The sequence below is a fragment of the Geotrypetes seraphini genome, chromosome 3 (assembly GCF_902459505.1).
Source record: "Geotrypetes seraphini chromosome 3, aGeoSer1.1, whole genome shotgun sequence".
Lineage (NCBI taxonomy): Eukaryota > Metazoa > Chordata > Amphibia > Gymnophiona > Dermophiidae > Geotrypetes > Geotrypetes seraphini.
In genome coordinates this window covers 187,439,271-187,466,209 of record NC_047086.1, presented here as the reverse complement: position 1 = coordinate 187,466,209, position 26,939 = coordinate 187,439,271, and the positions used below count along the sequence as shown (strand labels likewise).

General features: G+C 36.3%; 4 protein-coding genes across 5 annotated transcripts in view; all 4 read right to left on the bottom strand.

Moving 5' to 3' along the window:
* LOC117357427 (homeobox protein Hox-D3a-like) overlaps positions 1-4,832 on the bottom strand; it is a 251,680-nt gene extending 246,848 nt beyond the window's left edge. The window contains exon 1 of the mRNA XM_033938003.1: positions 4,713-4,832. The gene's annotated coding sequence lies outside the window, so the exon portion shown is untranslated. The remainder of the gene's footprint in view (positions 1-4,712) is intronic.
* Positions 4,833-5,938: 1,106 nt separating this feature from the next.
* HOXC10 (homeobox C10) lies at positions 5,939-10,951 on the bottom strand. The gene is made up of 2 exons (XM_033938006.1): positions 10,131-10,951; positions 5,939-6,264 (listed from the first exon to the last, which is right to left on the bottom strand). Exons 1-2 carry the CDS (start codon positions 10,927-10,929, stop codon positions 5,987-5,989), a joined length of 1,077 nt encoding a protein of 358 aa, XP_033793897.1. The 5' UTR covers positions 10,930-10,951; the 3' UTR covers positions 5,939-5,986.
* An 8,642-nt stretch (positions 10,952-19,593) lies between these two features.
* On the bottom strand, positions 19,594-26,688 carry HOXC11 (homeobox C11). 2 transcript variants are annotated; one of them, XM_033935641.1, is made up of 4 exons: positions 26,593-26,688; positions 26,240-26,284; positions 26,085-26,154; positions 19,594-20,233 (listed from the first exon to the last, which is right to left on the bottom strand). In XM_033935641.1, the coding sequence occupies exons 1-4, from the start codon at positions 26,596-26,598 to the stop codon at positions 20,001-20,003; spliced, it is 354 nt and encodes a 117-aa protein (XP_033791532.1). In that variant the 5' UTR covers positions 26,599-26,688; the 3' UTR covers positions 19,594-20,000. The 2 variants fall into 2 exon arrangements, with proteins under 2 accessions (XP_033791532.1, XP_033791531.1); XM_033935640.1 differs by lacking the exons at positions 26,085-26,154; positions 26,240-26,284; positions 26,593-26,688 and adding an exon at positions 22,146-22,848.
* The window catches only part of HOXC12 (homeobox C12), a 54,087-nt gene continuing 47,252 nt past the window's right edge, over positions 20,105-26,939 (bottom strand). Inside the window, exon 3 of the mRNA XM_033935643.1 lies at positions 20,105-20,233. The gene's annotated coding sequence lies outside the window, so the exon portion shown is untranslated. The remainder of the gene's footprint in view (positions 20,234-26,939) is intronic.

Genomic DNA, 26,939 nt, shown 5'->3' with positions numbered 1-26,939 from the left:
TATATACACACATATATATTCATCCATCTAAATAATCTTTTCTAGATAATCTAGATGTATAGATAGATATGTGTATCCTACTATTTTTAAATGTTTGGCATTGAGAATTAAAAAATACAAGGTATCTTTCTTTGTATAGACACATATATAGGTATCCACACACATAGATATGCATATAGATAGCTCGACAGATGCAGGAGATCTCACCTTAAGGAATTTCTATATTACTGGCTTTTTTATGTACATAGGTCTGCTCCATTGTGTACATTGCGTAAAAACAACAAGGAAAATGTTTCATTACACATCACACCACACCTAGAGTTAACAGAGTTCAACAATGTATTTATTTGATTAGGTCACCATGTGAAATTATTTAATGATGGTTTCCAGGGAACTTTGCGAGCTACAGAAATCATGGTGACAAAATGGGGCATATATCTGAGTCAACTCAATAACATACAATCAAAATCATAGGTATGCAGAACTTCACATAGCTACGAACATGAAGTTTTACCCCCCAAAGAGGTTAATTAAGGTAGGCGATAACAAACAGTACTGGGGATCAAATATAACAATAAACGACACACTGCCTGAAGATACATAGTGACATACACCCTTTTTTTTCGAGTTACTTATTTGGTTAGGAGCCATTAACATAGCTAAACATAGATTTGACATAAGAAAACTGCGTACAACTAAAATAAAAGAATACAAACCCATTTAGAGCGCTTGCAAGATCTACTCTTCACTGCAGATAAAACATACCCTCTCGACCCTGAATATTATAGAATAAACTTTCCTGAATTCAAACACTAAGACAGTTTTCTTTAAAGTAAGATAGGCTGTCTAACAGCAGGAAGAGGCACCAGCCTACCATGTAGTCCAGTTCCAACACATAGAAGGATATACACAAGCAAAATAAACATATAACAACAGCATAAGATCCATTCCAGTCCCAGATTTTCCGCTTCTTTTTCCAGCTTCTTTCAATAAACTGAATTTTAAGGCATCTTTTCAAAGATTAAGTGGTTTAAAGATAAAACCGAAACAATAATATATATAGAAAAAAAATGACTGCAAATGGAAACAAACATTATAAGTTAGGGGTAGTTAAGGAGAAAGGAAGAATGTAAAAAGAGCTCACGAGCAAGTTTTATCCGTCTGCTAAGCAGACTGCCCCTGTTCCTATTTTTTTTAAGTTCTTTCAACCTCACTTTGTAGCATACAAAGAATATCCCTGAATTACAAGAGGCAAGGCAAGTTGTTAGCTGCTTGGCATAAAACACTGCAAAATTTTAAGGCCTGATAAACATTTCGGGAGCTGTGCCGCAGTGTTTTGTCTTTTTGCTATGAAATTGTTTTTGTAACACCAGTTTGCAGGTACAGCTTCAGCACCAGATCCAAGCCAAAGAAATATAAGCAATAGCAAAGCCACAATATAACTTTTCTAACGATTAGTTTCTTGTAGAAGAAACCTTCCTGAGAGTAATTAACAATCATTTCCCCTATTTCTTCATCCAATGCCTTCATTTACTAAAATAATAGGGGAGCAAAGAGTTGTGGCTTTTTTTTTAACTAGCAATGCTTTTCTTGTTTTGGGTTGCTAAACATGAATTAAATCTGGTCTTTCCTGCAACTGCAGGGGGTATCTTTTATAGAACTCAGATTAATCTCAGTATGATTCCTCACGCCAAGGGCACTAGAGTCAAGGAAATGAATGCAGGATAAACTGTATTTTAAGACAAGTGAGGACTCTATAAGAGCTACGATGCAAATTGGTTAACTTTGCCATCTTGGTGGAAACATACACACTAGTACAACTAAAATCCACAAACTATATCCCCCCCTTGAATATGTAAGATGAGAATCTGGGTTTGATTGAGGCAATTTTGGGAATATAGAGTAGGTGTCTAGCAATGATCTAGCAAAACAGACGCTTTCTATGTCATTTTTCTGGGAATTGAACAGCTGGCATATTTGGATTTTTTTTTTTACTATTAAGCTCACGATTATAATTACTGCTACAAAGAAAGAAAATCATATTAGGCGGAATAGATCATTTGCCAGTTATGCCTCTAGATTTGCATGCCTTTGATCTTCTTTTTCTAGTTTATGTTTTAACCCCCCTCGCTTTAACATTACAACAACCGAACTCATTCATTTTCAAAGAAAAAAAAAGGTAATTCTGAGTTTTAGGACACAGTGTTTTACTACCTAAGTAGGCAATTAAGTTAACAGAGAAAACAGTAACACAACCGATATGGAGAGGCAGGCGTATCATCAATAAATTGTATTTTCAAATTGCATCTTCACTTTTATATATAATAAACCAAGAAAAGAACAGTGGCACATTCCTAATACTGGTATATTTCTTTAGCAACATATATGTACATAGATCAAACAAGCACCCTATAGATAGAGAGACAGACACACACACACACACACACATACACACATGTGAGACTATATGTGTGTGTGTGTGTGTGCATGTCTGTGCATGTGTGTGTATACACAGACACATATACACTTTTATATATGCTTGTGTGTGCATGTGTAACAAAGTCTTAGATGGGTCAAGATGCTGCTTCCATACACCTGTGTATCTGCCAATTAGGTGGTAAGCAAAAGGGGGAATCAGTTAGTTTTTGACATACCATAGGGTTGCCCAAAATCTAATTTTCAGATGATTCTGTACCTTGTCAGGATTGAGAATATAATTTCTTCAGAAAGATATAAGTATAGTTATCTCTGCCTTTGGAGGTCTGCTTTTCTCTGTATATGTCTATGGGGGAAAATGTTTGAAAATGCGGCCTTTATGCGTTGATAGGGAGAAAAGCAACTACAGTAGATTTGACCTTCAACTGAAGCCTTTGGGAAGTTTATCTCAGGGTTTCTTAAGTAAGATGGTCATATATATTGTCACTGTCTACCAAGCATTGGAAGATGGCAGAGACTTAGTCAACACTTGCATATACATATAAGTAACATATGTGCAAAACTAGTTTTAAAAAAAATCAAAGACAACGTTTCAAGTAAAGCACAGGTTTGCAGTTGCTCGATTCTAAAGTGTTTATGCTATGTGTTTATGCTATGCTACATTTACTACTGAGTAAATAAAAAATGCTTAGAATATGCTCGCAGCAACACGATAGCCTGGTCAATCGCTTGAAACACAATATTACCACATAAAAATAACACCCCATTCTACTCCCCTCAGAAAAAAAAGAAAAAGCAATGAAAGATGAAATCCATATCTTGTGATGGGGAGTCACATAGCCTGTTCTATAAGATGCCAAACATCTTAACTTCTCATTGTTCAAAGTTTATGTCTCTATTGTAAATTAAAAAAAAATAAAATTGATAGGAACCTTAAAGAGGCATCTTTTGTCTGCTCCCCAAAATCTCATTGTCATTTACAATAGATGAAATGAATAACAATTCAGCCAGAAGCTTCGGGTGCCAAAGGTGCAACAACAAGAAGTCTCATTCTGATTCGGTCACTCTAGAGACCTATTTTTTTGCCGCCAGTCTCTGCAAAGTAACCAGAACCTGGCGTCTGGGCTTCATTTGCTCCTCGCCTTCCTCGTGAGGAAGCCAGTTGCAGAGCCTGCTGAGAGTAACGGAAATCGTTGGCCCTGATGAAGACGAACTGACGTAATTAAGGCACTTTCTTGTTGCCGAGTTAAAAGCCAACCCCAACAACATGAAACTACCTAAACCACAGATCAGCTGAAGAAGAGGCCGGAAGATCCACAACATTTCTGCCACGGAAGAAAGTGCTGAAGCCAAAGCATCCCCCCCCTCCCTCCTTGACTGAAGGCATTTCCAGCACAAAGCTGCCTGCTGTCATGTACATTCACAAACCACACTGCTCTGCCCTCCATACAATCTTGCAAAAGCACCTTGTTCCAAAATCCAAGTAGGATGACTATGATCAGATCCATTTTTAGTCCTCCAAAAGGCATTCCAGAGGCGATGCCTACTAAATGCATCCTTTCATTTTTCTCAGCTCTTCTACACATTGGACTGGGTAGCTCTGAAATCCACAGTTAGGGCACAGCAGTAAGCTTTTCTTCCTGTACAAATTGACTTCCATCAGTATTATCCATTTCATCCCCCCCCCCCCCAATTTTAAAAGTGGTCTTAACTCCAAATTGCAAACTGGCCAGATTTGCTACATTACAAGGAACTGTCATTCAGACCAGCAGGTTGTCGGTTGCATATGCTGCTTTCTGAATGATAAAACAAGGTAATATTTGTCTGAAGAAGTGGCACTATATCTCATAGTCAAGCTGTGATATTTCCAAGCCTCTTCACCTGCCTCTATATGTTTATATGCATTTGTGTATGTGTATACGTATATATGTGTGTGTGCATACATAGCTACACACACACACACACACACTTTCTCTACAGAAAAAGAGCCAAGTCAAATCTCAACTTCATCTGAGTCCATTTAAGAGAAAACGAAACATAACAATACACCGTCGCCCTTGTCTGTCTACCTCGTTCCAGCCTGAGCGGTGAAAACTCAAATCTGAAAGGACTTTAAACAGATTCTCTCTTAGATCCCTCCCCTCCACCCCAAAATCACACAGACGAAGTCGACGAGCACAAAGTATAGCTCTTAACCATTTGCTCTGTTACCTTCTGAAAAGAAGAAGAGGAAAGCTTCACCACAGCCAAGAATAAAGAATATTGCCTTTTCTTACCTCTCTTGAATTTGGCATTCCATTTTCTGGGTTTTTACTGGGTTAATATTCCTTTTTAGGGGGGGAGGGGGGAGCAGTGGCGGCGTAGGAGGTGATTATTCCTTCAACATGAGCGAGGCTTCTCTTTAAGAGGGAAAAAGATCCATAGCAGTAAGTAGTGTGTATCCAAAGATTGCTGCTTTAGCTCTGACTTCCTTCCCTCCTCTACAGTCACCTTTAAACGCATCTTTTACTGCTGCAGCACATTATATTTGCAGATCATAAAATCCACCTCCAGCGCTTACCAAGACTGTCCTGACATTACTGTTTTATGACCTTGAGTTACTGTGGTCACCTGGATAATATTTAAATCAACGTTATGGTCTCTCACTTATATTAAACCCGCCAGAATAGTCTCCTGAAAGCTTTAAAAGGGGACACGAATTCAAAATCCCACTGAACAGCTTTACTAAAGCTACTTATTGTACTATATGCAGTTATATATACATATATATATATATATTTTTTAAAAAAAAACCCAAACAGATACAACACTGATCTATGAGATTTATTTTACTCCACAAAGAAAGATACATGTAGGGCATATCACACAGAGAATGCATTTGAAATAACACAGCCATGGGAAAATGATCTTTTGTGACATGGTTATTTCCACACTACAGTATAATTCCTTTTAATATCTTGCTTGAAACTTATTTTGACAATTGGTCGGTTATGTGAAACGATGCTTCAATTGGCAAGATATGTTGTATGTTCCCACTTCAACTTTTTATTTACAGACACCAAGAATTAAATTCCCTTTGAGAGCTTATTTGTCACATAGTCAGACTACACAATGGTAGAGTAAAACTTTAAAAAAAAACAACAAAAAAAACCCCCCAAAAACAAATTGAAGACACCTCTACTTCTTCTAAAACATGATGCAGAGAGGACAGGAAAGTCCATTACGTGCTACAAATAAAAATAATTTAAAATACATGAGAAGATGGTTCGATCACCACCTCACTAAGAACATAACAACAGTGTATATATACATATACTCATGCATCATCTCTTTACCAAATATAAGTATCCAGTGACAGAAACATTTTCTAGCCTGAGGGGCTAATTCTACATTTTTGCATAAACATTGCATTAACACCCCTCACACCCTTCTCATCTCCACCTTCCAAAAAAAAAAAAAAAATCACAGCAAGAGTTTTTTTTCTTTTTCTTTCTCTCTCTCCCTTTCTCTCTGCTCTCTTTCATTCGCTCTCTCTTCCTCTAGTAACCACTCAAGTGAAATTAAAATTAGAAGTCAGCTCTCGAATCCGGTTCTCCCTGTTCATTTTCTTAAGCTTCATCCTGCGGTTCTGAAACCAGATTTTGACTTGTCTGTCTGTCAGGTTGATACTTTTACTGATCTCTAGGCGGCGCTCGCGGGTTAAATACATATTGAACAAGAACTCCTTCTCCAGTTCCAGCGTTTGGTGCTTGGTATAAGGACACCTTTTCTTCCTTCCGCTCTTTGCTGTCAGCCAATTTCCTGTAGTGTTTTCTGGCTTTATATCCTCTGTTAAAAAAATATTAAATATAAGTACCCCTCTTACGGGGTGAGAGACAAAAAAAAAAAAAGACTCATGACAGCCTTAAGCTTTGTTAAGGTTTGAACACCCAGATAGAAAACTGAAAACTATAAAGTAGCATTTTTTACAAGGGTTTTTTTTTTTTTGCTGTTTTTTTTTTAAGCATTAAGCTTGTAGCTAAATATTCCTATACGTGAAACATAACCAGTCGATTCCCTAGCATTTCAGCCATATGCATATAATCCATACAGCAATAGGCAGGGGTGAGAGTGGGAAGTCATACAGTTTACATGCATTAACTACACATAATTCAACTAACTGATATCTTTGAGTATTAATCAGTTCTAGATCTTTGACCGTATGTCAAAAGCAAGGGATGCATATTATATACCAAGCACTCACACACACACACACACACACATATTTGATAAAATTATACATGCTATCATGTACAAATCGAGGCATCCATTTTACCTTCAAACGTAAACTGACTTTTAAATGTTTTACTCATGTTACTTCTAATATTATTTTCATTTAAGATAGCCAATCTGAAGAGAGAGCAAACAGTAGATAGATTGTAAATAGAAATCAGAAAGGTGGAAAATGTGTGTGAGCATATATAATCTGTCTGAAACAGAAACTTGATGCATATCACACCCTTAGAATTCAGAATACAGAGATCTAAAAAGGTTGATCGATCGGTAGATAAACTCTAGAAGTAAAAAGAACAGAGAATGGCTATATATTGCATAACACAAGCTTTATAATCACACCCTTACAATTCCTCCATACCCATATACCCTCTAAGGTATGTGTGTAAACACACGCACGCAAACTTTAGACATGACAGACTTACCAACTCTACTTACACACACACACACACACATGTAGTCAGAGAGAGATTTGACAAACTTTATACATATCCCTAGATTTCACACAACCTTACATCTACATACCCACTTCACACATATGTATGTATGTGATTGTGAGCATGTGTATATATATATGTGTGTGTGTGTGTGTGTGGAGGGGCATAGGGTTATGTAAAAATCTAAGAAACTGATATGTATAAAGTTTGTGTTTCCATATCCATATAATTTACCCCTCTCAATCACTGTGTGTGTGTAATATATATAATAATATATATAATAACTCTTTTTAGATACAGTGGCTATATATATTGTATATATAAACACACACACATTGGGGTGCTGAAAAGTTCTCAGCCCAACCAACCAACTTCCTAAATTATGAGTGCTATTTTGATCCATATCCATATCATTCTCTTGTTGGTTGGGATGAAAACTTTTCAGCACCCCCTTGTATGTATATGTTTGTGTAGCTTAATATAGATATAGAAACAAACTTTATACATATCACACCCTTAGATTTTATACAACTCATTTATGCGGTTCTCTCTCTCTCTTTATATATGTGTATATTTTTTAGGGAGAGATTTATAGATATAGACAGGTAAATATGTTTATTGCGGGGGGTGGGGGGTTAGGGGATAGATAGATACATGTGTGTGGGGTGGGTATGTGTGATATGCATAAAGTTTGTGGGTTTCTCTCTCTCTCTCTTTATATATGTGCATATTTTTAAAGGAAGAGATTTATAGATATAGATAGGTATGAATATAGAAACATAAACTTTATCACAACTTTAGAGCAGGCTCATTCCTACACCCACATACCTTCCTCATTTACCTATATAAATGTATAGATACATAGGTGTGTGTGTGAGGTTGGTTAAGGGTATGTGAATTCTAAGGATATAATCTGTATAAAGTTGTTTTTTCCATGAGAAAGAGTTAAAAGAATTAAATTTCTCTGACCTAACTTATGTGACATATACTCAATATTCATCTGAGTATTCTGTCTTTATTTTCTCTGTGGCTGGAGTCATATAGTAGCCATTTAACTGTTTCTTGCAGTTTGGCCACTAGAAGACTGCAACAAGCTACTCTGAAAACTTTAATAAAAATTATAAAGTTTGTCCTGGAAGGATCGCCTGTTTTATACGGCTATTTATTTTTCTCAGATTTGCTGGTTCCATTTTATCTATGCCCAGCCTGAAAAACTGCTAACAACCTCTCCTGTTTGTATTTACACAGAGAAAAATTTTACAGTTGTCTTTTTCAAAATAGCTTAATTTACAGAGTGACACCCTACCATCAACTGAAAAACCCTTCTTAGGATGCAAAAAGGAAAAAGTAATCGAGGGAAAGAACAAGAACAACCAGAAGAAACTCATAACTGGAGCAAATCATTTCCATCGATGTTTGACTATTTCAGACAGATTACTTATACTTCGTGAGCAAATTAAATATTTTGTTCTCAGTTCTGCAAATGCAGCAAATAAAACACCGTTTTCTTGTTTTATTTTTTGAAAGGAAAAAACAGATTTTTTTTTTTAAACACCAAGGGAAATAGGGGGTGTTTCAAAAAGAGGAACGCCCTTTAACTTTTCATAACCTTGACTTTGCGATTCTTGCAAGTGTAAAATTAGGTCCGCTGAGTAAAATGGGAACAGCGGTCAAGTGTATATTAAAACATGCTTGTCATAGCTTTAAAGAAAAAACCCCCACGTTGGAATGCTTTTTTACTGAGTAGTGACACTGGTGTATAGGTGTAAGAACTCTTGTACCCTCCATAACATTGTAGGCTTGCAGGTATGGGTATATGCGAGTTTGCCTTTATGTGTTTGGGGTGTTTATGTGTGTTCTGAAGGCACACTAGCCTAAATATATGTTTGCCAATATGCAAATAGTTAATACAAGACTACTGTGCTAGTTATTTTATCCAGAAACTTTTCAAGTTATTTCATGCATGGTTAGGTGAATCTGAAACACCAACAATAAATAAAAGTCCTTTTTTTTTTTGTTCAATTTCTTGAAACTGCAACTAGCCCCCCCCCTCCCCTTTCTTTTTCTGGTTCAGCTTTCCAGATTCCATTTTCTTAAAAGAATTGTATTTGTCATATACAAGAATATAGCTTAAGTTCAATAACTAACATGAATAAAAATTGTATATGACATATCTATCTATCATCTACACACACACACTCTGTCTCACACAAATACACCACACCCACCCACTCACACCCACACATTTATAGATATATTTTAAAACACTTTCACAAGAATATCTCTATTCGCTATATTTTTATGATATTTTCATTATACTATGCCTATGTAACACATTTTGGTGTAAAAATTTAATCTTTCTGAAAGAATGCATAATAAAAACTTCTGACTTAAACATTAATATGTAGTAAACTATCCTTTTTCATGAATTCAGCATTATACTTTGTTTTTGCCCTAGTCAGTTCTTATTTTGAAATGATGCTCAACAGTAATTATTCAAATGACATCCTTAAGAATCCATTCCTGAAGGAAAACCAACTATACAAAGTTTACTGTTAACGGCAAGCAAAAGCATTCATGCATAGACTGGATATACCTTTGTCATTATATGTAGTGCATTATTTATCCTTTCAAACATATTTTATAAATAATGTATTTTAAACATATATTTCAAATATCTAATCTTTGTACTATGTCGACACAATACAATACTTCATATTTTCAAGGATGGAATCTGGATAAAAAGTTAATCTTTCTCCTTGTCCGATACCCAAATTTAGAAAACATGTATTGAAATAGCCCATAAGATCTTACTTTAAATGAACTGAAAAAAAATAAAAAGAAAAAAAAATATGTATGTCCAGGTGTTATCAGGAGAAATTTTTTTTACACCCATCAGCAATTACAACAACCGATCTCTCCTGGAAAGTTGGAGCAACAAGAAATCTTTTGTGTTTATATTACTCGTAAACAAGGACTGCTTACCTTTCCCTTCATTGTCAGAATTATCAGTACTGTTATCTGTATTTTTATTCTGGACTCTCTCCGTTTCCGATGGGCTTATTTTGTGAGCTGGGAGAATTTTTTCAGTTTTGATTTCATTAGAAGAGGTGTTGGTTGTGATGTTGCTGCTGGTGGTTGGGGCAACTGGGGTCTTGGCGTCTGTTTTACTGTTTTCCGGAAAACTCAGTTTTGCTCTGGGCTGCTTCTGCTGCTGTTCCAGATGCTCATTCCTTGCGTTCAGACTTGCCCTGGCTTCAAAACTTGCCTCAAACTCGCTTGTATTGTTGCATTTGTTGGGCGTCTTCTCCATAGTATACTCTTGACTAGATCGGTAGTAACTGGGCAGTGGAACTTCGTGGTCATTTGGACAAGAGTCAGGCATTTGATTAGGATAGAGAGCTGATTCGGTGCTATTTTTTGTCCTCTTGTCAGTATTATACAAGCAGCATACATCTTCTTCCTTCACACTGGTGGGAAAAGAACAGGATGAGAGCTGCCTGGCAACAGGTTGTTCAATTCTGTAAGTATTTTTAGGGTCACACCAGTTATCCAGTTGAGAAAGGTAAGATGGATATGTGTTGAGAGGTAGGCTAGTATTATTTACCTCATCTCTTTTGGAAAGAGACGGGATAATTCCACAGTTTCTCATCATTCCACAGCTGAAATCGCTCCCAGATTGCATATACATCCCCTGGTTGGAAAGATAAGTATCGCCTCTGCAGGTGCCGGCTAAGGAGTCCATCAGAAACGAGTTAGGAGTCACATTGTTGGGACATGACATTTTCAGAGAGAGATTTTAAGGAAGAATAGTGCAGCCACTGGCTGACATCTTTTTTTAGGGCAAAAATCAGCACCATAATTATCCACGCATTGGCCCTCACCATGTGACTATCAGGCCAATAAGAATTGAAAATGGCCTTGATGATTCAGACGCTAGTGACATCACAGGGGTCAAGTTGTTGGGTAATGAGAAAATGAACGTGGAGCAATAGTGACATCTAGCTTCTTTTCAGGGGTACAACACCTGAGACCTTCACTTTGAACAAAGGAGATCTGCTCGCATTTGTTTACCATTGAACCGACGCGTGTCCAAAAAAGAAAGGGAAGCACAAGCAGGTAATGTCGAGATATAAAAGCAAAGTCACATCTGAATCTAAAAAGGAATAACATTTTCATCACAGATTTTTATTTCTTTTTTGTTATTTTATTTTTCTTCCCAATTTCTGTCACCTTCTCTGTCTTAAGGTGGGTGTGGTGGTTGGTTAGTGCAGAACAACGTGAATATTTAAGTGACATATAGTATTCGCTTAGAATAGGACAGGCCATTAGAGATGGAGATGTTGTTATTGATAACTTTTATCGGAGAAGGATGCAAAAAATTCTTTTTTGAGTGAAAAAAGGAATCCAATGGGAGTATTTAAGAAATTAAAAAGCGTTCAGTTCTCCTTACATTGCCAGCCCTATCTTTAGAATCCCAAGAGCCCATTTTCAAGATCAGTTAAACAGCTGTATAACAGATTTTTCACTTCCCTTCTGTGTATTTTCAAGGCTATGAGTTCATTCATTTTTGTTTTAGATGGCCTCTTCTTCTAAAAATGTATTTCTATTGCTCGCTCCCTCTCTTCTATATAAAAGGCACTTTATTCCAGAAGCATATCAAGTATGAAGAACCAAATTGGTACTTTTGAATCACTTGGAACTTCCTAATGCCAGCTGCAATTCCTGTCTAATGCATGTTACATTTATTCTGAAAACAAATCTTTAAATGTAAATATAAACTGAACTGCAATGTAGTTATAGTTCTTTCTTGTAAAATAAACTTAATAAGTCACTTTTTATGTTCTTCAGGAATTGGTTTACAAACTAATAAGATGAATTATTTTATGCGGCTTATTTTATTAGTCACATGAAAAAATAGACAAGCATATGTTTGACTTCTTTTTCGCTTATTCAGGATATTCAAACGAAGAGGCCCTTTGCTATAAGCTTATGCAGTACACCTTTTTTCAACTATGCTAATATATTATAAGCCTAAATTTAGTTTTTATAATTAATTAAAATATTAGATATTTTCAACACAGTTTTTTCAATACACCAAAAATGTAATGTGGTTAATTTTCTATTATATTTTAAAATTAAAAATTTAAATTCTATTATATTTTTCATTAAAATATCTATTATATTTTTCATTTAAAAAATACTGCTTTGGAGTTTTCCCCCAAATCTGTGCATCTTCAGTTTGGAGAAAACATCTGAAGTTTTTGTGGAAAAAAAAGCTTTTATAGTTTGTTTCTTTGGCGTGTATTTTCGATATCCAGGAAGAGTGAAATTAGTTACATTTAGGAGTAAAGGAACAGTAATCTGAACACCAGATGGTTGGTTGTTCAGATACAGGGGATGGGAAAGGATTTCCCAAAGCCAAGCTGAACAGAATATTTTGAAAAGGGAATCCAAATAAAGCTTCATTCTTAAATAACCAAGGGTTTTTTTTCTTGTTCTAATTTTAATAAACTATGTAGCTATGTATATTTTATTTTTTAAACTCAATAAAAATTATTGAACATTAAACTATGTAGATGAACAGAGAGTACAAAATTAAAATTGAATAGATGTATTAAAGAGTTGTTTAAAATCATTCATATTTCTTAAAAGTTGTTTAGGTTTCTTTACAACTGTTTTGCTTAAATGATAAGTTAATCACAGCCGCTTGAAGAATGTTAGACTAAAAAAACAAACAAAAAAGAAATACCCTTTCATTCCAAATAAACAAACCAAACCTCTAAGGCTTTATATTGATTATTATGGAACCTATAAGACTTCCTCAATCTCAGTCTTTTCAGGCATTATTTGGTTTTCATTAGAACATTATTTTCTTCTTCTTTATGTGCCTCTATCTGCATTATCTTTCTAGTCTTTTTCAAATTCTCTGTAAGAAATCCTTGGATTTTAGATGACGAAACAACATTTTCACATAATGTTTATAAGCAGGTAATAAAAATTTAGTATGGGAGCCAATATGGTCCAATTTATAGCCGATGAAAGAGAAAGATCTAGCTACCTTTACGTTCTAAAATCTTGTTCTGTTCAAATGTTTTCTTTTTTTTCTCTTATTTTGTTTTCCTTTTAAGATAACAAAGGATTCAGATTGCAAGCTTGAAAGACGAGCTCATCATATTCCATGCCGATCCAATATAACATTATATTAATACTTCCCCTGATTTTGACCTGGATTTTACCATCAAACAGCTGATTTGGTTAACTATATCCACTATCTCAAAGGAACATTGACTATTCCTTTTTTTTTTTTTTTTACAGTCCAAATTATTTTATAAATCATTATTTAACGGTGTCTCTTCAAACCCTAGTGGCCAGATATGAACTGCCCAGTGTATGTAGAAAAACCTGAATAAATGCTTCTAGACTAGATATCGGTGTTCCTGTGTGTGCAGAAAAATCAAGCTTTATATTTTTGAAAAGTCACTTGTGGTGTGTTTATAGAAACAAAAATTGAACACTTATGTGTACTTTCTTGTTAGGGGTAGTCATGATTTTGGTCTTCTTGATGTTCAGGTAAGGGTCAGATAGGACTGAATGGATAGTTGTATTTATTAACTGAAGTGTTAGATTAGTTTCCACAAATTCAATCATCTACATTTCCTTCTTTATATCTAGATATATATAACTGGAGAGAGAGAGAGAGAGAGAGAGAGAGAGATGGATTGATTCATGTCTCTCTATCTATGGGTCTATCTGTTGGTGTATTAATATCTACCTATCAAATAAACATATGCACACATTTTTTGTTTCTTTTCTTTTTCTCTTTCTGGGACGGAAAAGGAAAGAGACTTCATTAAACACCCTGAATGATATCTCCAGGAGACCAGATAGTGTTTAAAGTTAAAAATAATTAGAATTATGATAACCATGGGCCATTAAAGGAAAACCAAATAAAATTCATCAAGCTAAGTAGAAACCCCATTGGGACCAATGCTTTACTCTAATTACAGAAAATAAATACTAACAAACAGCTATTGCAACCTAAAAGGGAAGCACCTACATGTTGGTTTAATATCATTATATTCGCACTGGGGAAATAACAAAGCCAGTCATAGGTGTATATCCAAACACTATAGCCATAATTATATGTTTACGTCTTTGGGTGCATAATATAATATCAAGTTATAGTACATTTTACAAACATTTCATTAAACTATGATGTTTATGTGTTGTGGTCCACATATATAATATATATTTAAACACGAACACAAAATATATTATAAATATAATCATACAAATAGCTTTTACAAAAACAATACCTATTTTTATTTTTTCCCAAAATTATAGTGGAATCATGACATCAAAGACTCCTCACCAAAAGCTTAAGAATGAGACACAAAACTGACGTAGGAAATGTTTCTGAGGTCATATCATATGCAAAAAAATGTGCTTTCCTTTTGACTTTGCCCAATGTTTCTTTATCTCAAATGTGCCTCTGTGCTGTGTGTCTGGGACAGAAGTGCACATGCATTGTTATCGTCCTTTGCACTTGAATTGTCTGTGGGGTATATCTCTACAGAGTCCCCTACAAAGAAGTCTGTCGCATCCATATGGTGCAAGTACAAAGTACACTTTACACCAATATGCCGAGAGCAGATAATTATATCTGAAATGTTTGCAAATTTCTACCTGTATCTCTTTATTCCACTTGCTTGGTAAATTTAAAATGTTCTTTCCTAACTCTTTTCACACAAAAACAAACAAATTAACCCCACCCCTCAGGTATTTCCTAAATTATATTCTGTACTTTTGAAAGCTTCCTATGAATTAGACTAGCATTTGGTGTGTGTGTATGTATGTGTATTGTGAAATATCTATACAGCCAATTTTTTAAAAAAATTGCGTGCTACATTAAAATAAAAAACTTTGAAAGGCATCATGTTAAATATATGGACTGCATTTTGATTAGGTGATCCAAGGTATAAGCAGAAAAAAATTATAATAAAATACCAATAGAAATAATACAATTTCAGTTAACTATAACATAACAAAACAACTGCATATCTTTGACAAAATACTAAGCTATTAAGACTTCTTATCACAAGAGTATAGTAAACTTTAATATTAATATTCCATACTTTTTATTGGATGGGATCTTTTTAGGTGGAAGTGTGGAGCAAATCAGTTAAATTATATTTTTCACAGTAAGGGCTCCTTTTACAAAGCCGCACTTGCGGGTTTATCACGCGTGACTTATCATCACGCGCTAACCCCTGCGCTGGCCGAAAAACTACCGCCTGCTCAAGAGGAGGCGGTAGCGGCTAGCATGGCCGGCGGTATAGCGCACGCTATTACGCGGGTTAAACCACTAGCGCGGCTTTGTAAAAGGAGCCTTAAGTGTTAAAGAATATTCTTTATTAAGGAGCTTTCAGCAGTACGATTGAAGAGAATGAAGTGGGTGATTTGTATTTAAACCAAAAGCATTACACTACTTTTAAAAGCACCAGAAACAAATACATTCTAATGGTTTTCATAGAAAAAATAATTTTGGTTCAGGGGCATTCTCTTGTATTACTCTCCTTATAATATGAGATTGCTTTTTGCTACAGTGCAGGCCAAGGTTATTTGAGAAGTTCAAGTTGTCATTTAGAGTAGACGATAGTTGTGGTAAGGACAGGTGGGGGTTTTTTTTTTGGGGGGGGGGGGGTTGGGGGTGGTTCTAGATTGGTTGTCTACCCATTTCTCAAGTTTATTAAAAGCAGCAAATAAGCACAACCTCCACAGGAGGTGTCTTGGAGGGCGGGGGCCCAAAATGCAAGCTAAGATTGTTTTTTCCTGCACTATTTATTCGCAAAACCCTTGAAGAACAGCTCCTAAAATAAGCTTGTTCAAAGGGCTGCAAAACAGAAAATGTGAAAATTCAGTTTTGCCAAACAAGAAATCAGCAGTTCAATGCTTAGCTAAAGGCATAGTCTGCCATCTCATCTGAGATGAACGTGAGGAGTCAATGTAACTTGTCTTCAAGCTACCATTAACTCCCCCCCCACACACACATAAAACAACAACTTAAAAAAACATTAGTTTTCACACCTTGTAGCTGGAGAAGGTTCATTTGAATTTGGATTCTTACACAACAAATCAAATAACACAAATAAATGAATTTCACCGTATAGGATCCAGAGGAGCAGAAGGTATGAAATCAGAGTCCTTTTTCAAGTCCACTTGCCGCTGCTACCGTCTTTCTTCTCTCTTCTTCATTCTTCATCCTGGATGCATATTCCAAACACACGTCCTGACTAGTCTGGAAAAGTGCAGTTAAGGACAGATGCTTCTCTTTTTGTCTGTCGCCAGGAGAGAGCGATACAAAACTCCTATTGACGTGCCACCAAGAGAACCCTATCTTAAAAGTAACCCCCTCTCTCTTTTAGCACATGGTCAAGTTTACGCCCTTTGTTCCAACTTCAGAGCTCTTAATTCCGTTCTTTTAAATGAACTAATTGTTCTTGCGTGTGTGTTCGTGAATAAGTAAATTAAAATTCTTCTCCTGCCTCCTCCTAACTCTGTGCTGGGTTTCTCAGTAGAATGACCTATACCAGCTCTCGATATGTTGTCTAGGATTACAGGGTGAAATAGGAAACACGTTGGCTTAATGTTTGGTGTGCTCCTTACGTCACATGGAGGGGTCCATTGCAATTAGCTTGTGTGTCATTAACATATACCCTACCACATTCCTTTGTTAACCCACCTCCATTCTAGCACTTGAGGAAGGTCTTCTGGTGGACTTAAGCAGCAGTAATCTATAGTGCTGCACAGCATGAAATGTGTGCTGAAAACTGAGAGGTAAACCCCCAAACTATAAAACTTTTACACCAAAAAAAGTTACAATTTTCCCCCCATGCTTTAGCAGTTCCTAATCATGATCAAGTGAAAGCTTTCATGAGGTGTATATTGGACTCTCCTACTCCGACCTAAGTTTCCTGATTGAATGAAATATTAAGTGCCATAAACGCCACTCCTAGTTCAAAATTTGGATTTAAAGAGTGATTCCCTCTGCTCTTTTCAGTCTTACATCATGGGCTGGTCCTTGGGATGAAGGAACAGCCTTTTTGATTCTGCTTTATTACAAAAGGGTTAAAGGTGATGGCCTTGACTTTACTGAAGTTCAAAGGCGTCATATAGTAAACTTATTTTTGTTTGCTGTCGATTTTTTTTTTTTTTTTTTTTTACTTCTCCAGGTTCCAAATATAAGCTGAAGAAGAAAATAAATCTTTTAAAGAATTCCTTTCCAATGTCTAATTTTCTTGATCAAAAGTGAAATGGGACATCCCTTAAAATGATCTCCTTTATAAGAGCATAAGAATAGCCACACTCGTCCACCTAGCCCAGTATCCTTTTTCCAACGGTGGCCAATCCAGGTTACAAGTACCTGGCAGAAACACAAATAGTAGCAACATTCCATGCTGCCAATCCCAGGGCAACCGGTGACTTCTCTTATCTTCCTGCTTCTAGTCCTCTTCCCTTTGCATAAAAAAAATAAAAATTTTTTTTTTTAAAAAAACCCCCAAACAACACACACGCACGCACGCACGCACACCTCTAACCAAAAGATTACGGGCTCCTTTTACTAAGCTGTGTTAGGGTTTTAACGCACGGAATAGTGCATGCTAGACCTTAACATCAGCATTGAGCTGGCGTTAGTTCTAGCCGCGTAGCGTGTGGTGTAGCGTGCAGTAATATCCTACGTGCACTAAAAACGCTAGCGCACCTTAGTAAAAGGAGCCCCAAGTCATTTCCAATGTGATACCAATAGCGCTGTAAATTCCCCTCGCTCTCAATAAACTTGGGTTTCACAGCTTGCTTCTATTTTAACTCATGAAAACTTTGAACTAGGCCTCCAGCTACAGTGTGGCTCTCGACTTGGGAGAGGGAGATAAAGAAAGGAGTTTGCTGAACAACCCCCCCTCCTATGTGTTTACTGTTTACAGCGGAAGTCTTTGCCTTTGGCCAGACGCTGTAATTAAGAAAAATTAAGCTGTTTAGGGCTGCAGTTTTTATTGCTATGTCTAGACTATCTCTTTTGTCAAACCAATCGCTGCTGTTACGGGACATTAAGTGGAGCTTCTAACCTTATTATTTGCACCTAGGTTTGGTTTTTCTAACTTCAAAAGAAGAGTTTGGAAAACAAACAATAAATAAAAGTAGAGGTTTTTGTTTTTTGTTTTTTTTAAAGGCTGGAATGCATCCGTGCATATTAGCTGTGTGAGCTTTTGCTTTGTATAAGTGATCCTAGTTGCATGTAGTACGAACATGTTTGCAATATACTCTTGGCGTGCATGCACTGTAAGAGTTGAGCCAGTTGGATGGAATTTGTAGAGGCGCCTTTTCAACTAAACTGTCAGCTTTCTAGGACGGTTTAGCAATCTACTTTAAAGATAACTGATTTAAATTTTTGGCACCATGCCTGACTCACGGGTCATATTCGTTCCCAAAGAAAATAATTTTCAACAGCTGTTTAATTTTTTTTTTTTTTAATTGCTTTGCCTCTGATTTAATTAGCAACTTGCTCAAATATGTTTTAAAATGCCACAGTATAAGTGAATGTGTTATTGCTTTTACTTATTGATTATGTTGTCCTTTCTTCTCTTATGCAGAATCAGCACATTGTCCCCTGGGATTTAGTCTAATATTTTAGTCAAAAAATGGTTTAAAAAAACTCCCACAACCCAATAAAATGAAAAAAAAAAAGAAAAATAGAAAAGAAAGAGGCAGAAAGAAAGAAAGAAAAAACCCCCCCCAATAACACACACAACAAATGTTCATTTTCTCTCTTGGACAGGATTGCGTCCAGAGGCAGTTTTTCAAAAGCAATTTACATGAATGTTTTCCATTATGCAGATAAAATTTTACTAATATTCATCAAAAATGAATGAATTCTTTATGATTTTAGTTACGAAAACAAGTTATAAAAAATATATTTTCTTTTCTTTCGCTTGCCCATCATATGAGGCAGAGCACACTGGTAATCTCACAGTACATTAAATTATTAAATCCCATCAGGAAGGATTGGAAACTAACACTGTCTTGAAAAGGCAAAACACACACACACACAAAACCAAGAAGAAGATGATGTGGAGCCACACTTTTCTCGACACTTTTCGTTTCAATGATATGAAATTAAACAAACAAAAAAAGTGTGTGATAACTTGTAAGTTTCATGACTCCACATCATTCTCTTCTCGGCTAGACTGAGAAATTTTCAGCGGGCTCGTCCTATTCTGTACAAAGTAAAAACAGCGTCACCTTGTAGAAATAAAACACCTTGACCTACAAATAATCGAATTCAGGCTCGACAAAACTCTACAGTTTGCATGACAATTGAAAAAGAGAAATCGTTGTGTGTGTAAATACATCTTTTTTATATTTATCTATAGCATCCTCAATCTCAACTGTACAACGAATTAAGATAATTTAAAATCATGACAAAGATACAGCTTCACCAATTTTATTTTTGAATAACACATTTTTGTAAATGCATCTAAAATAATTATTGCGATACACTGCCAGTTGAACAGCACTGTTTATTAAAATGGACCAACTAAATGGGGGGGGGGGAGGGAAAGCAGTTTGGACAAAATAGTTAAATAAAAAGTTCACTCCTTTCCCATCCTCTTCCTCCAAAAGTCTTTGAAAGGACTGGTAGCAGGAGAGTGTATGTTACTCTCTGCTACTGGACAGAGTTCAAACATACAAACACAAGTGAACAGAAAGACTTCAACGCTGAGGTTCTCTTAATAACCAGGATCTTTGATCTTCTTACATACAAACTTCATGAGAAGAGAGATTTTTTAAAACTGTTCACAATAAGGGATTTCCAGAAAAATACTGAAGGCGGTCTCTGCTTAGTTTTTTTTCCTTCATCCGTCTGTTTTGAAACCAAATTTTAACCTGACGGTCAGTGAGGTTCAGCATTCTAGATAACTGGAGCCTTTTCTCTTTGTTGATGTAAACATTGAAAAAGAACTCTCTTTCAAGTTCTCGGATTTGGAATTTAGAATATGGGCACCTCTTTTTTCTTGTACGTGGAACATCTGAAGAAAAACAAAAATTGAAAACATAAAATGTCTGTCACAGCTTATTGCATAAATACACGTCAGGATGTACAGAAAAACAATGGAACTGCTATACTTTTTATACAAAAGATGGGTAATAGCAGGCGTATGGGTGTGTATCTAAAGCAAAAATATACAATGCATTAACATAATTTTAGGAAAAAAAGCTCATATAAAGAAAAAAAAAACATCTATAGACACACATCCACTAGTCTCATTATATAACTAATGACTTGAAGCAAATCTATTTCTATGCAAATCCATGCTTTGAAGGGTATAGAGGCACAATTTATTTTCCCACATCCAGATGTATATGTGATAAAAGAATGTTTTATATCTACACCCACATAGCATTCATTAAGTTCTACGCAGCTACAGACAACGTAGAATATAGACAATATAGAATGAAATATTTGCAAACAAAGGGGAACCATTTTCACGCTATACATTCGTTGACTCTCCTATACTGAGTATGTTTATGTGACTGTGTGCGCGCACGCGTCCGCGTGTGTATCTAGGTCCGAATGTGCCCTCCAGTTAAACCAACTAGTGTATGTGTGCATGTGAGTGTATCTATATCTATCTAGACACACAAAAATATCCATTTGTATTTAAGTCTGATCAGTTTTCCACTAAGGATTTGTAATGGCTTGGTAACTGCCCAAATTCTGCCACAGCAAGATACACATGTGTTTTTTACATCTACCTCACAATTAGTATGTGTACATGCACAGATGAAATATTTAGCAAAACATATATATCAAGGCACCCTTACATATTTTTAGACTGAAACACACAAATAGTGACACACACACACACAAATACAACCCCTCCCCCACATATCACTTTGTTCTGTATTGCATCCATTGGTACAGTTTAGTAGTACAAAGGCAAGAGTGTTGTTTTTTTTAAGTCCATGACTGCTGTAGGCAGTCCATAGGGGACAATGGTAGGCTTAAGCATGAGAGTTATGCACTCTTTAAAAAAAACTGTCCAATGAAATGCTAATTAGACAGTATTAGTACTAGAATATTGTCAATTATGTCACACGTTTCCCAAAAAAGGAAAAAAAAAAAAATTCATCAAAAGAAAGCAAAAACGAGTCTAAGACTGCCCGGTATGCGCTCAACTCAAGAAGCCAAAATATAAAGGAGGTTTAAAAGTTTAATAGCAGAAAATATTCTTAAATGCATTTATTTCCAGACTTCATTGAATCTTTTTTTTTAAAATCATGAAACTTATCACGATTCAGTTGAAAAGTTCATAAAAAGAAGTCATTCAGCCTTAAGGCTAAAAAGGAGGAGAAAATGAACCAAAACGTCAGCCATTTTATTTTATTTTTTGCATAGCAAAGACCAAACATACTTTTAATAATAATAATAATAATAAAAACCTGCCTGATATAACTTTGAAAGAAATTATTAGGAAGCTCCCTCCTCCTACCAAAGGCGTTTTGCCCTGTTGTATCTTTTACACTCAGCAGCCCAGGACCCGTCCTTTTAAGATGTCTTATAAGTTCACGATCAAAGTTAATATTTGTCACTATGGTGTGTGCTTTTAAAATTTCACTGACTTTTAAAGACAGTGTGTGTCTCTGTATAACATCTCTATTTTTCCTCAAAGAACTTTCCCATCGTAAAACAAAAAAAAACCTCCCAAAAAATACCAACCCTTTCTAGTTGGAAGAAAGAGCTTTGTAGGTTATAATAAAAACCTTTGAATGCTTATAAAACTCCACATAAAATTTGACCAACAAAACATCAGGCTAGTCCTTTAACCTTTCCCTTCTCTCTCTCTCTCTCTCTCTCTCACACACACACATACTTTCTCTCTCTCTCTCTCTCTCTCTCTCTCTCTCTCACGCGCTCTCTCTCTTTACAGCTCTACCTACTGGAGTTGCTGCTTTTGCTGCTGTCCTTGTTGTTGACGGAAGAAGAGGAGGCGGACGAGCCTGGGTTTGTGTTTTCTTCCTCATCTTCAAGGTCTAATCCTTGATCTCCTCCGGATGGCAGTGTGCCGGGCTGGCTGTCAGCCTCCAGTTTCCCTTCACCCTTGGAGACACAGTTTTCAGCGGGCTGGCTCTCTGTCCCGCAGTAGGCATTCTCAAAAAAGCGATCAAATCCTTGCGGCAGGACATTATTTTTGCTCATGCTGGCGTAGAAGCCGGCGGAAGGGTGATTGGAGCTAGGGTGGTGGTGGTGGTGGTGGTGGTGGTGGCCGTACACGTTCTCGTTTTTCATTAACATTTCGGTCATGGTGGAAGGCGGGAGGCATTCCCTGTGCATCAGCTCTTCCGCTGCAGGATAGCAAGGGGAATAATTGTTCCTGGGGTGCCATTTACTGGAGGGGTCTATGCCATAGGAGACCTCCCGGACTGGCTGCACTTGAGAGAGGTTAGTGGAGTAAGGGTAGGAAATCTGCCGAGAGGGGGCCTGTGGCAAGAAGGAGGACACGGTGGAGAATTCAGGGACGTAATAGGTGCAGCTGGGGAGGTAAAGGTTGGAAGCGCAGCTCGTTCGCTCTCCAAAATCTGCAGCCCCCCTCTCCTTACGCGACTGAGAGCAGAAGTTGCCCAGATTCACCGAGTTAAACATCTTCCTTCCTTTTCTTGCTCTATGGATAGGTGGGTTTGGATCCAAGCAGCGAAAAGGGGAAAAATTTGGGAAAGGCTAGAGATGACGCGCTATCCGTCTTAGTCGCTCTGCGGGAGCACGTGATGCCAAAGTAGATATTGTCATATATCAGTTTGGAACACTTAGATGCGTAGGAGGGGTTCATTTAGGTAAGATCTGAAAGGTTCAAACGATTGGTTTTCCAAACACCGCAGACGCGCTATGGAGAGTCATTTGCAGATTTGGGATCATTTGCTTTAACTCCTCTTCTGTGTGATTCCAAAGCAAAAAAGAGCTGCTAGAGTCAGGAAGAACCACAATTTGGGGGTGGGTAGGGGAGGGAGGATTGTTTTGAAGTTTATGCATTCGAGCTCTTCTTTCTATTGTCTCTCTTTTATCAAAATATTTGAGCCATAGATCGATTTTTACCCTTTTTTTTTTTTTTTTTTACCACCCATTTTTATAGGTAAGGCAAATCTGTTAGTGGTAGTTACTTGCAAACGGAATGGGAGGTGCCGACTAAGGATGGATTTAGTTTATTAACCTTTCCAAAAGTCTCCTCAGGGTGCAGGGCAGACTTTTTCTATTTCTCATAAGCATGAAGTGAATCTTTCTCCTCGCTATCTTGTTTTAGATACGTTTATTTCAAGCCAGTCTTAAAGCACTGGCTACATTTGAACGCCCAATTTTAGCGTAAAGTTTCAGACTTGAAGGTAACTCGTGGTTAAGTTCCGCCCCAGCCACAACGGGCTTGACTTTGTATGAAACTAATGAAATGCAATGCACATGATGAAAGTCAGCCACTGGCTAATAAATATTCGCATCCTCTTAATGTTTTATGAAATATTTATGACTTAAGAATGCCATAGTGAATATTTAATGCGGGCGTTTATTGCTAATCAATGAACCAGTGGAAAGCAATCATTCTTTTTTCTTATTACTGAATTATAAAGGTAATTAGTCTTTAAAATCATTTGTCTTATCTAGGTATATGAATTCTCCTACCCAAACTGTCTTATATTGTTCAAGTGATGATGGTTAAGCTGCAAATACAGTTCTAGGGACAACTGGTAGCATCTCACTTTTTTTTTTTTTAATCAGCTACAGCAGTTAAAAACATGATTCTGCGAAAGGGTGTGGCTGCTTTAGGAACTTTCCAAATTCTTGGTGCTGGCAAATAACTTTTTTTTTCATTATCATATATTGGAATGTTCAGTTTCCCTTATTCCTTATATCACACAATATTGTTTTCAAGAGTTATATTACCTACTTGATGATACAGTCTCCTTACATTATTCTGTTAAGGATTATTTGATGCATACAGTTAAATACCCTATCCATAGGAGCCATTTCAGATTTCATGGAGATGCCGAACACAATAAAAATTACCCCTCCCTGGACCTAATGAAGTAACTCACCCAATGTTGGGGGTGTTTAGCACCTATTGGCACCCCGAAGCTGGCTCTTATCTATCTATCTATGGCAGCCTAGACTCTATTAAGCTAATTGAGCCTGGGAGAAATGAATTAAAAATTAACAGCTGCCGACCTGAACTACTTTTTTGTTGTTTTAAAGAGAGAAAAATACAGAATCAAACCAAACATTTATAAGAAGTGAAGCAGTTTTGGTAAGAATCTGCATTTTTATTTACATTTTCACAACACTTTTAATTATTGGACAAACAACCGGCGAAACCTTCTTCAATTTAAATGTATGGCGAAGTTCTGCAAAAACAAATAGGGCTGCTATCTCCTTCCCCCATTGCCCACTCATGATCATCAAATACATTTTCCAGTCCCCTACTAGGATTCATTTTGTTCATGAATATTTAATGTTAAAACCCCGGTTCCCTTGTGGGAAATCGCACATGTAGGTATCCTAGTGTGGAGTACGAAGAACAACTTATAAAGTATAGCAAAATAATTAGCATGGTCCTAAAGGCCATGGTTAATTAAATTGATAGCCTCAGTGGACTAAGTATTTTGCTATGGAAAAATATCATAGGCTGAAAATAATGCGTACTGAGGGTATTATAGTATATCTAGAATTATGTGTAAATTATTATTCCAAAGGACAAAAATGGCTTCTTTACACTACCCTACTGTTCATTTATCATTTCAAACTTAATTAATTTAATTTAATTCTTATATACCGCTAATAACCGTGAGGTTTCTAAGCGGTTTACAAAAATGATGCATTAAAAGATACAATAAATAAAAATAAATAAGATAGGTACTTGGAAATTCCCTAACTGTCCCAAAGGCTCACAATCTAACTAAAGTACCTGAAGAAACAATTTATGAAAAGTAACCCACTGAAACTTCTCATCTTCCAGGTACCTATCTTATACTCTCATGAATTCAATACATCCTTCTCTCAAATAGTGTGCTACATTCAAAAACATACTTTTTTTTTCCTTTGTGTGTGTGTGTTTGTGTGGGGAGCGGATTAGGTTGTTTTATAATCTATCCCTTTAGTAATCAGTGTGACTTCATTTAGAGGCCAACTTTGAATTACAGTCTCAGCTGCCCGTTCATTTGGAAGTTTAAGAGGGAAGGCTGAAAAGTTCTCAGCCCAAGAAGAGAATGACATGGATATGGTTCAATCAATGATCTGAAACAATGTCAGAAAACAGAGAATTACATGTCTGCAAATTAGAATTTAACAAATAAGATAACACTCTTTCCAGCTACAGTTGCAAAATAAGACCAGAATTTAGGAAGTTAGTTGGTTGGACTGAAAACTTTTCAGCACCCCCTCCTATGAACCAGTATTAATACCGGCTAGAAACTAATAAGGATTAAGCTATTGTTTATGGGTATAATTATTTGCTTTCAATACCCTGTTGGTCGCAATCTATAAGGGCAAGAAATCGAACTCGAGTATAAAGGATGGAATTACTTCAGGGGTGTAGGCCATTACTCCATTTGAACCGACGGAGGCATAATGTATTATGATAAAAAAGGAAAGAAGAAAGAAGAAAATAAACGTGTTATAGTCATTATAAATCTATAAATAACATCTCTGCAGATTTCCACTTTCATATGTTGCCATTCAAAGGCGTATGAATAATTTATTGAAAGCAATAGATAAATATGACTAAACATGTCCTTTTGGCATTGGTTTTAGCCTTAAGTTTAAAGTGAAGACTTGGCAGCTTCCTGCAATGCTGAGTAGAAAAGCCAGCTGTGGAGACATAGCACTTGAATTTGACCCACCAAAGTCAATTTTCTGGCCCACCATAAAACCTTGAATAGGAGGCTGCAGTCTCGGATTCCTTATGGCTCTCTAAGAAAGGACAGATGAAAGAAGACAGTGAAGTCAGCAGACACAAATAGAGCTATAACATCAGCTTCCCAAGTTCTTATCCTACCTGAGACAAACTGACCTTCCAGCGCCTGAAACTGTCACCCATAAGCTGCATTTAAGAAAGCACATTGGTACTCATAAATTCGTAATTGGAGAATAAAAATATTCAACTTTGCAGAGAACCGAAAACTATACATTAGAGAAAAAACATTATATTTAATCACTGTTTTAGAAACTGCCATCCAAATAAGGATTGCGATGATCTGAAAGATTTCCTTCATATAAATAATTATTTAAGGATGGCATTACCCGCACATACATCTGTATATGAATACTTGCCTGAACCTTTGTGTTTACAAGTGGAAGAAGTCTGAAAAAGTAAAGCAGTATAAGAGGAACATTTCAAATTGTACTTACAATCATACTTTTTTTCTCCGTCTGTTATAACTTGATTTTTACTGCAGCATTTCATAATTCTGATCTGTCATCATGTCTGAATGACTGAACATTTCCTATGAAATGAATGGAGGGTTTTTTTTTTTTTTTTTTTTCTTAGTCTAAACCGCCTGGACCTTCTTGCCAGAAAAAGGTGGTATAGTAAATCTTAAGTAACCTGTACTATTCTATTTGTGTACTTTAAGGTTATGTATATGTGGGTGTATGTGTTTAGTTATTAACACAATGAGCACTAATATATCTATATTTATCCATCCATACATAAAGTGTGCCTATATGTGTGTGTGTAGGGGGGATGCATTTTACTA

Coding starts and splice junctions, on each gene's coding strand:
- HOXC10 (XM_033938006.1), bottom strand. CDS start 10,929: ATGTCATGTCCCAACAATGTGACTCCTAACTCGTTTCTGATGGACTCC. Junction 6,265..10,130: donor TTCTGACAATGAAGGGAAAG/GTAAGCAGTCCT, acceptor TTTTTTTAACAG/AGGATATAAAGCCAGAAAAC.
- HOXC11 (XM_033935640.1), bottom strand. CDS start 22,848: ATGTTTAACTCGGTGAATCTGGGCAACTTCTGCTCTCAGTCGCGTAAG. Junction 20,234..22,145: donor CAGCAAAAGCAGCAACTCCA/GTAGGTAGAGCT, acceptor GTTTTTCTTCAG/ATGTTCCACGTACAAGAAAA.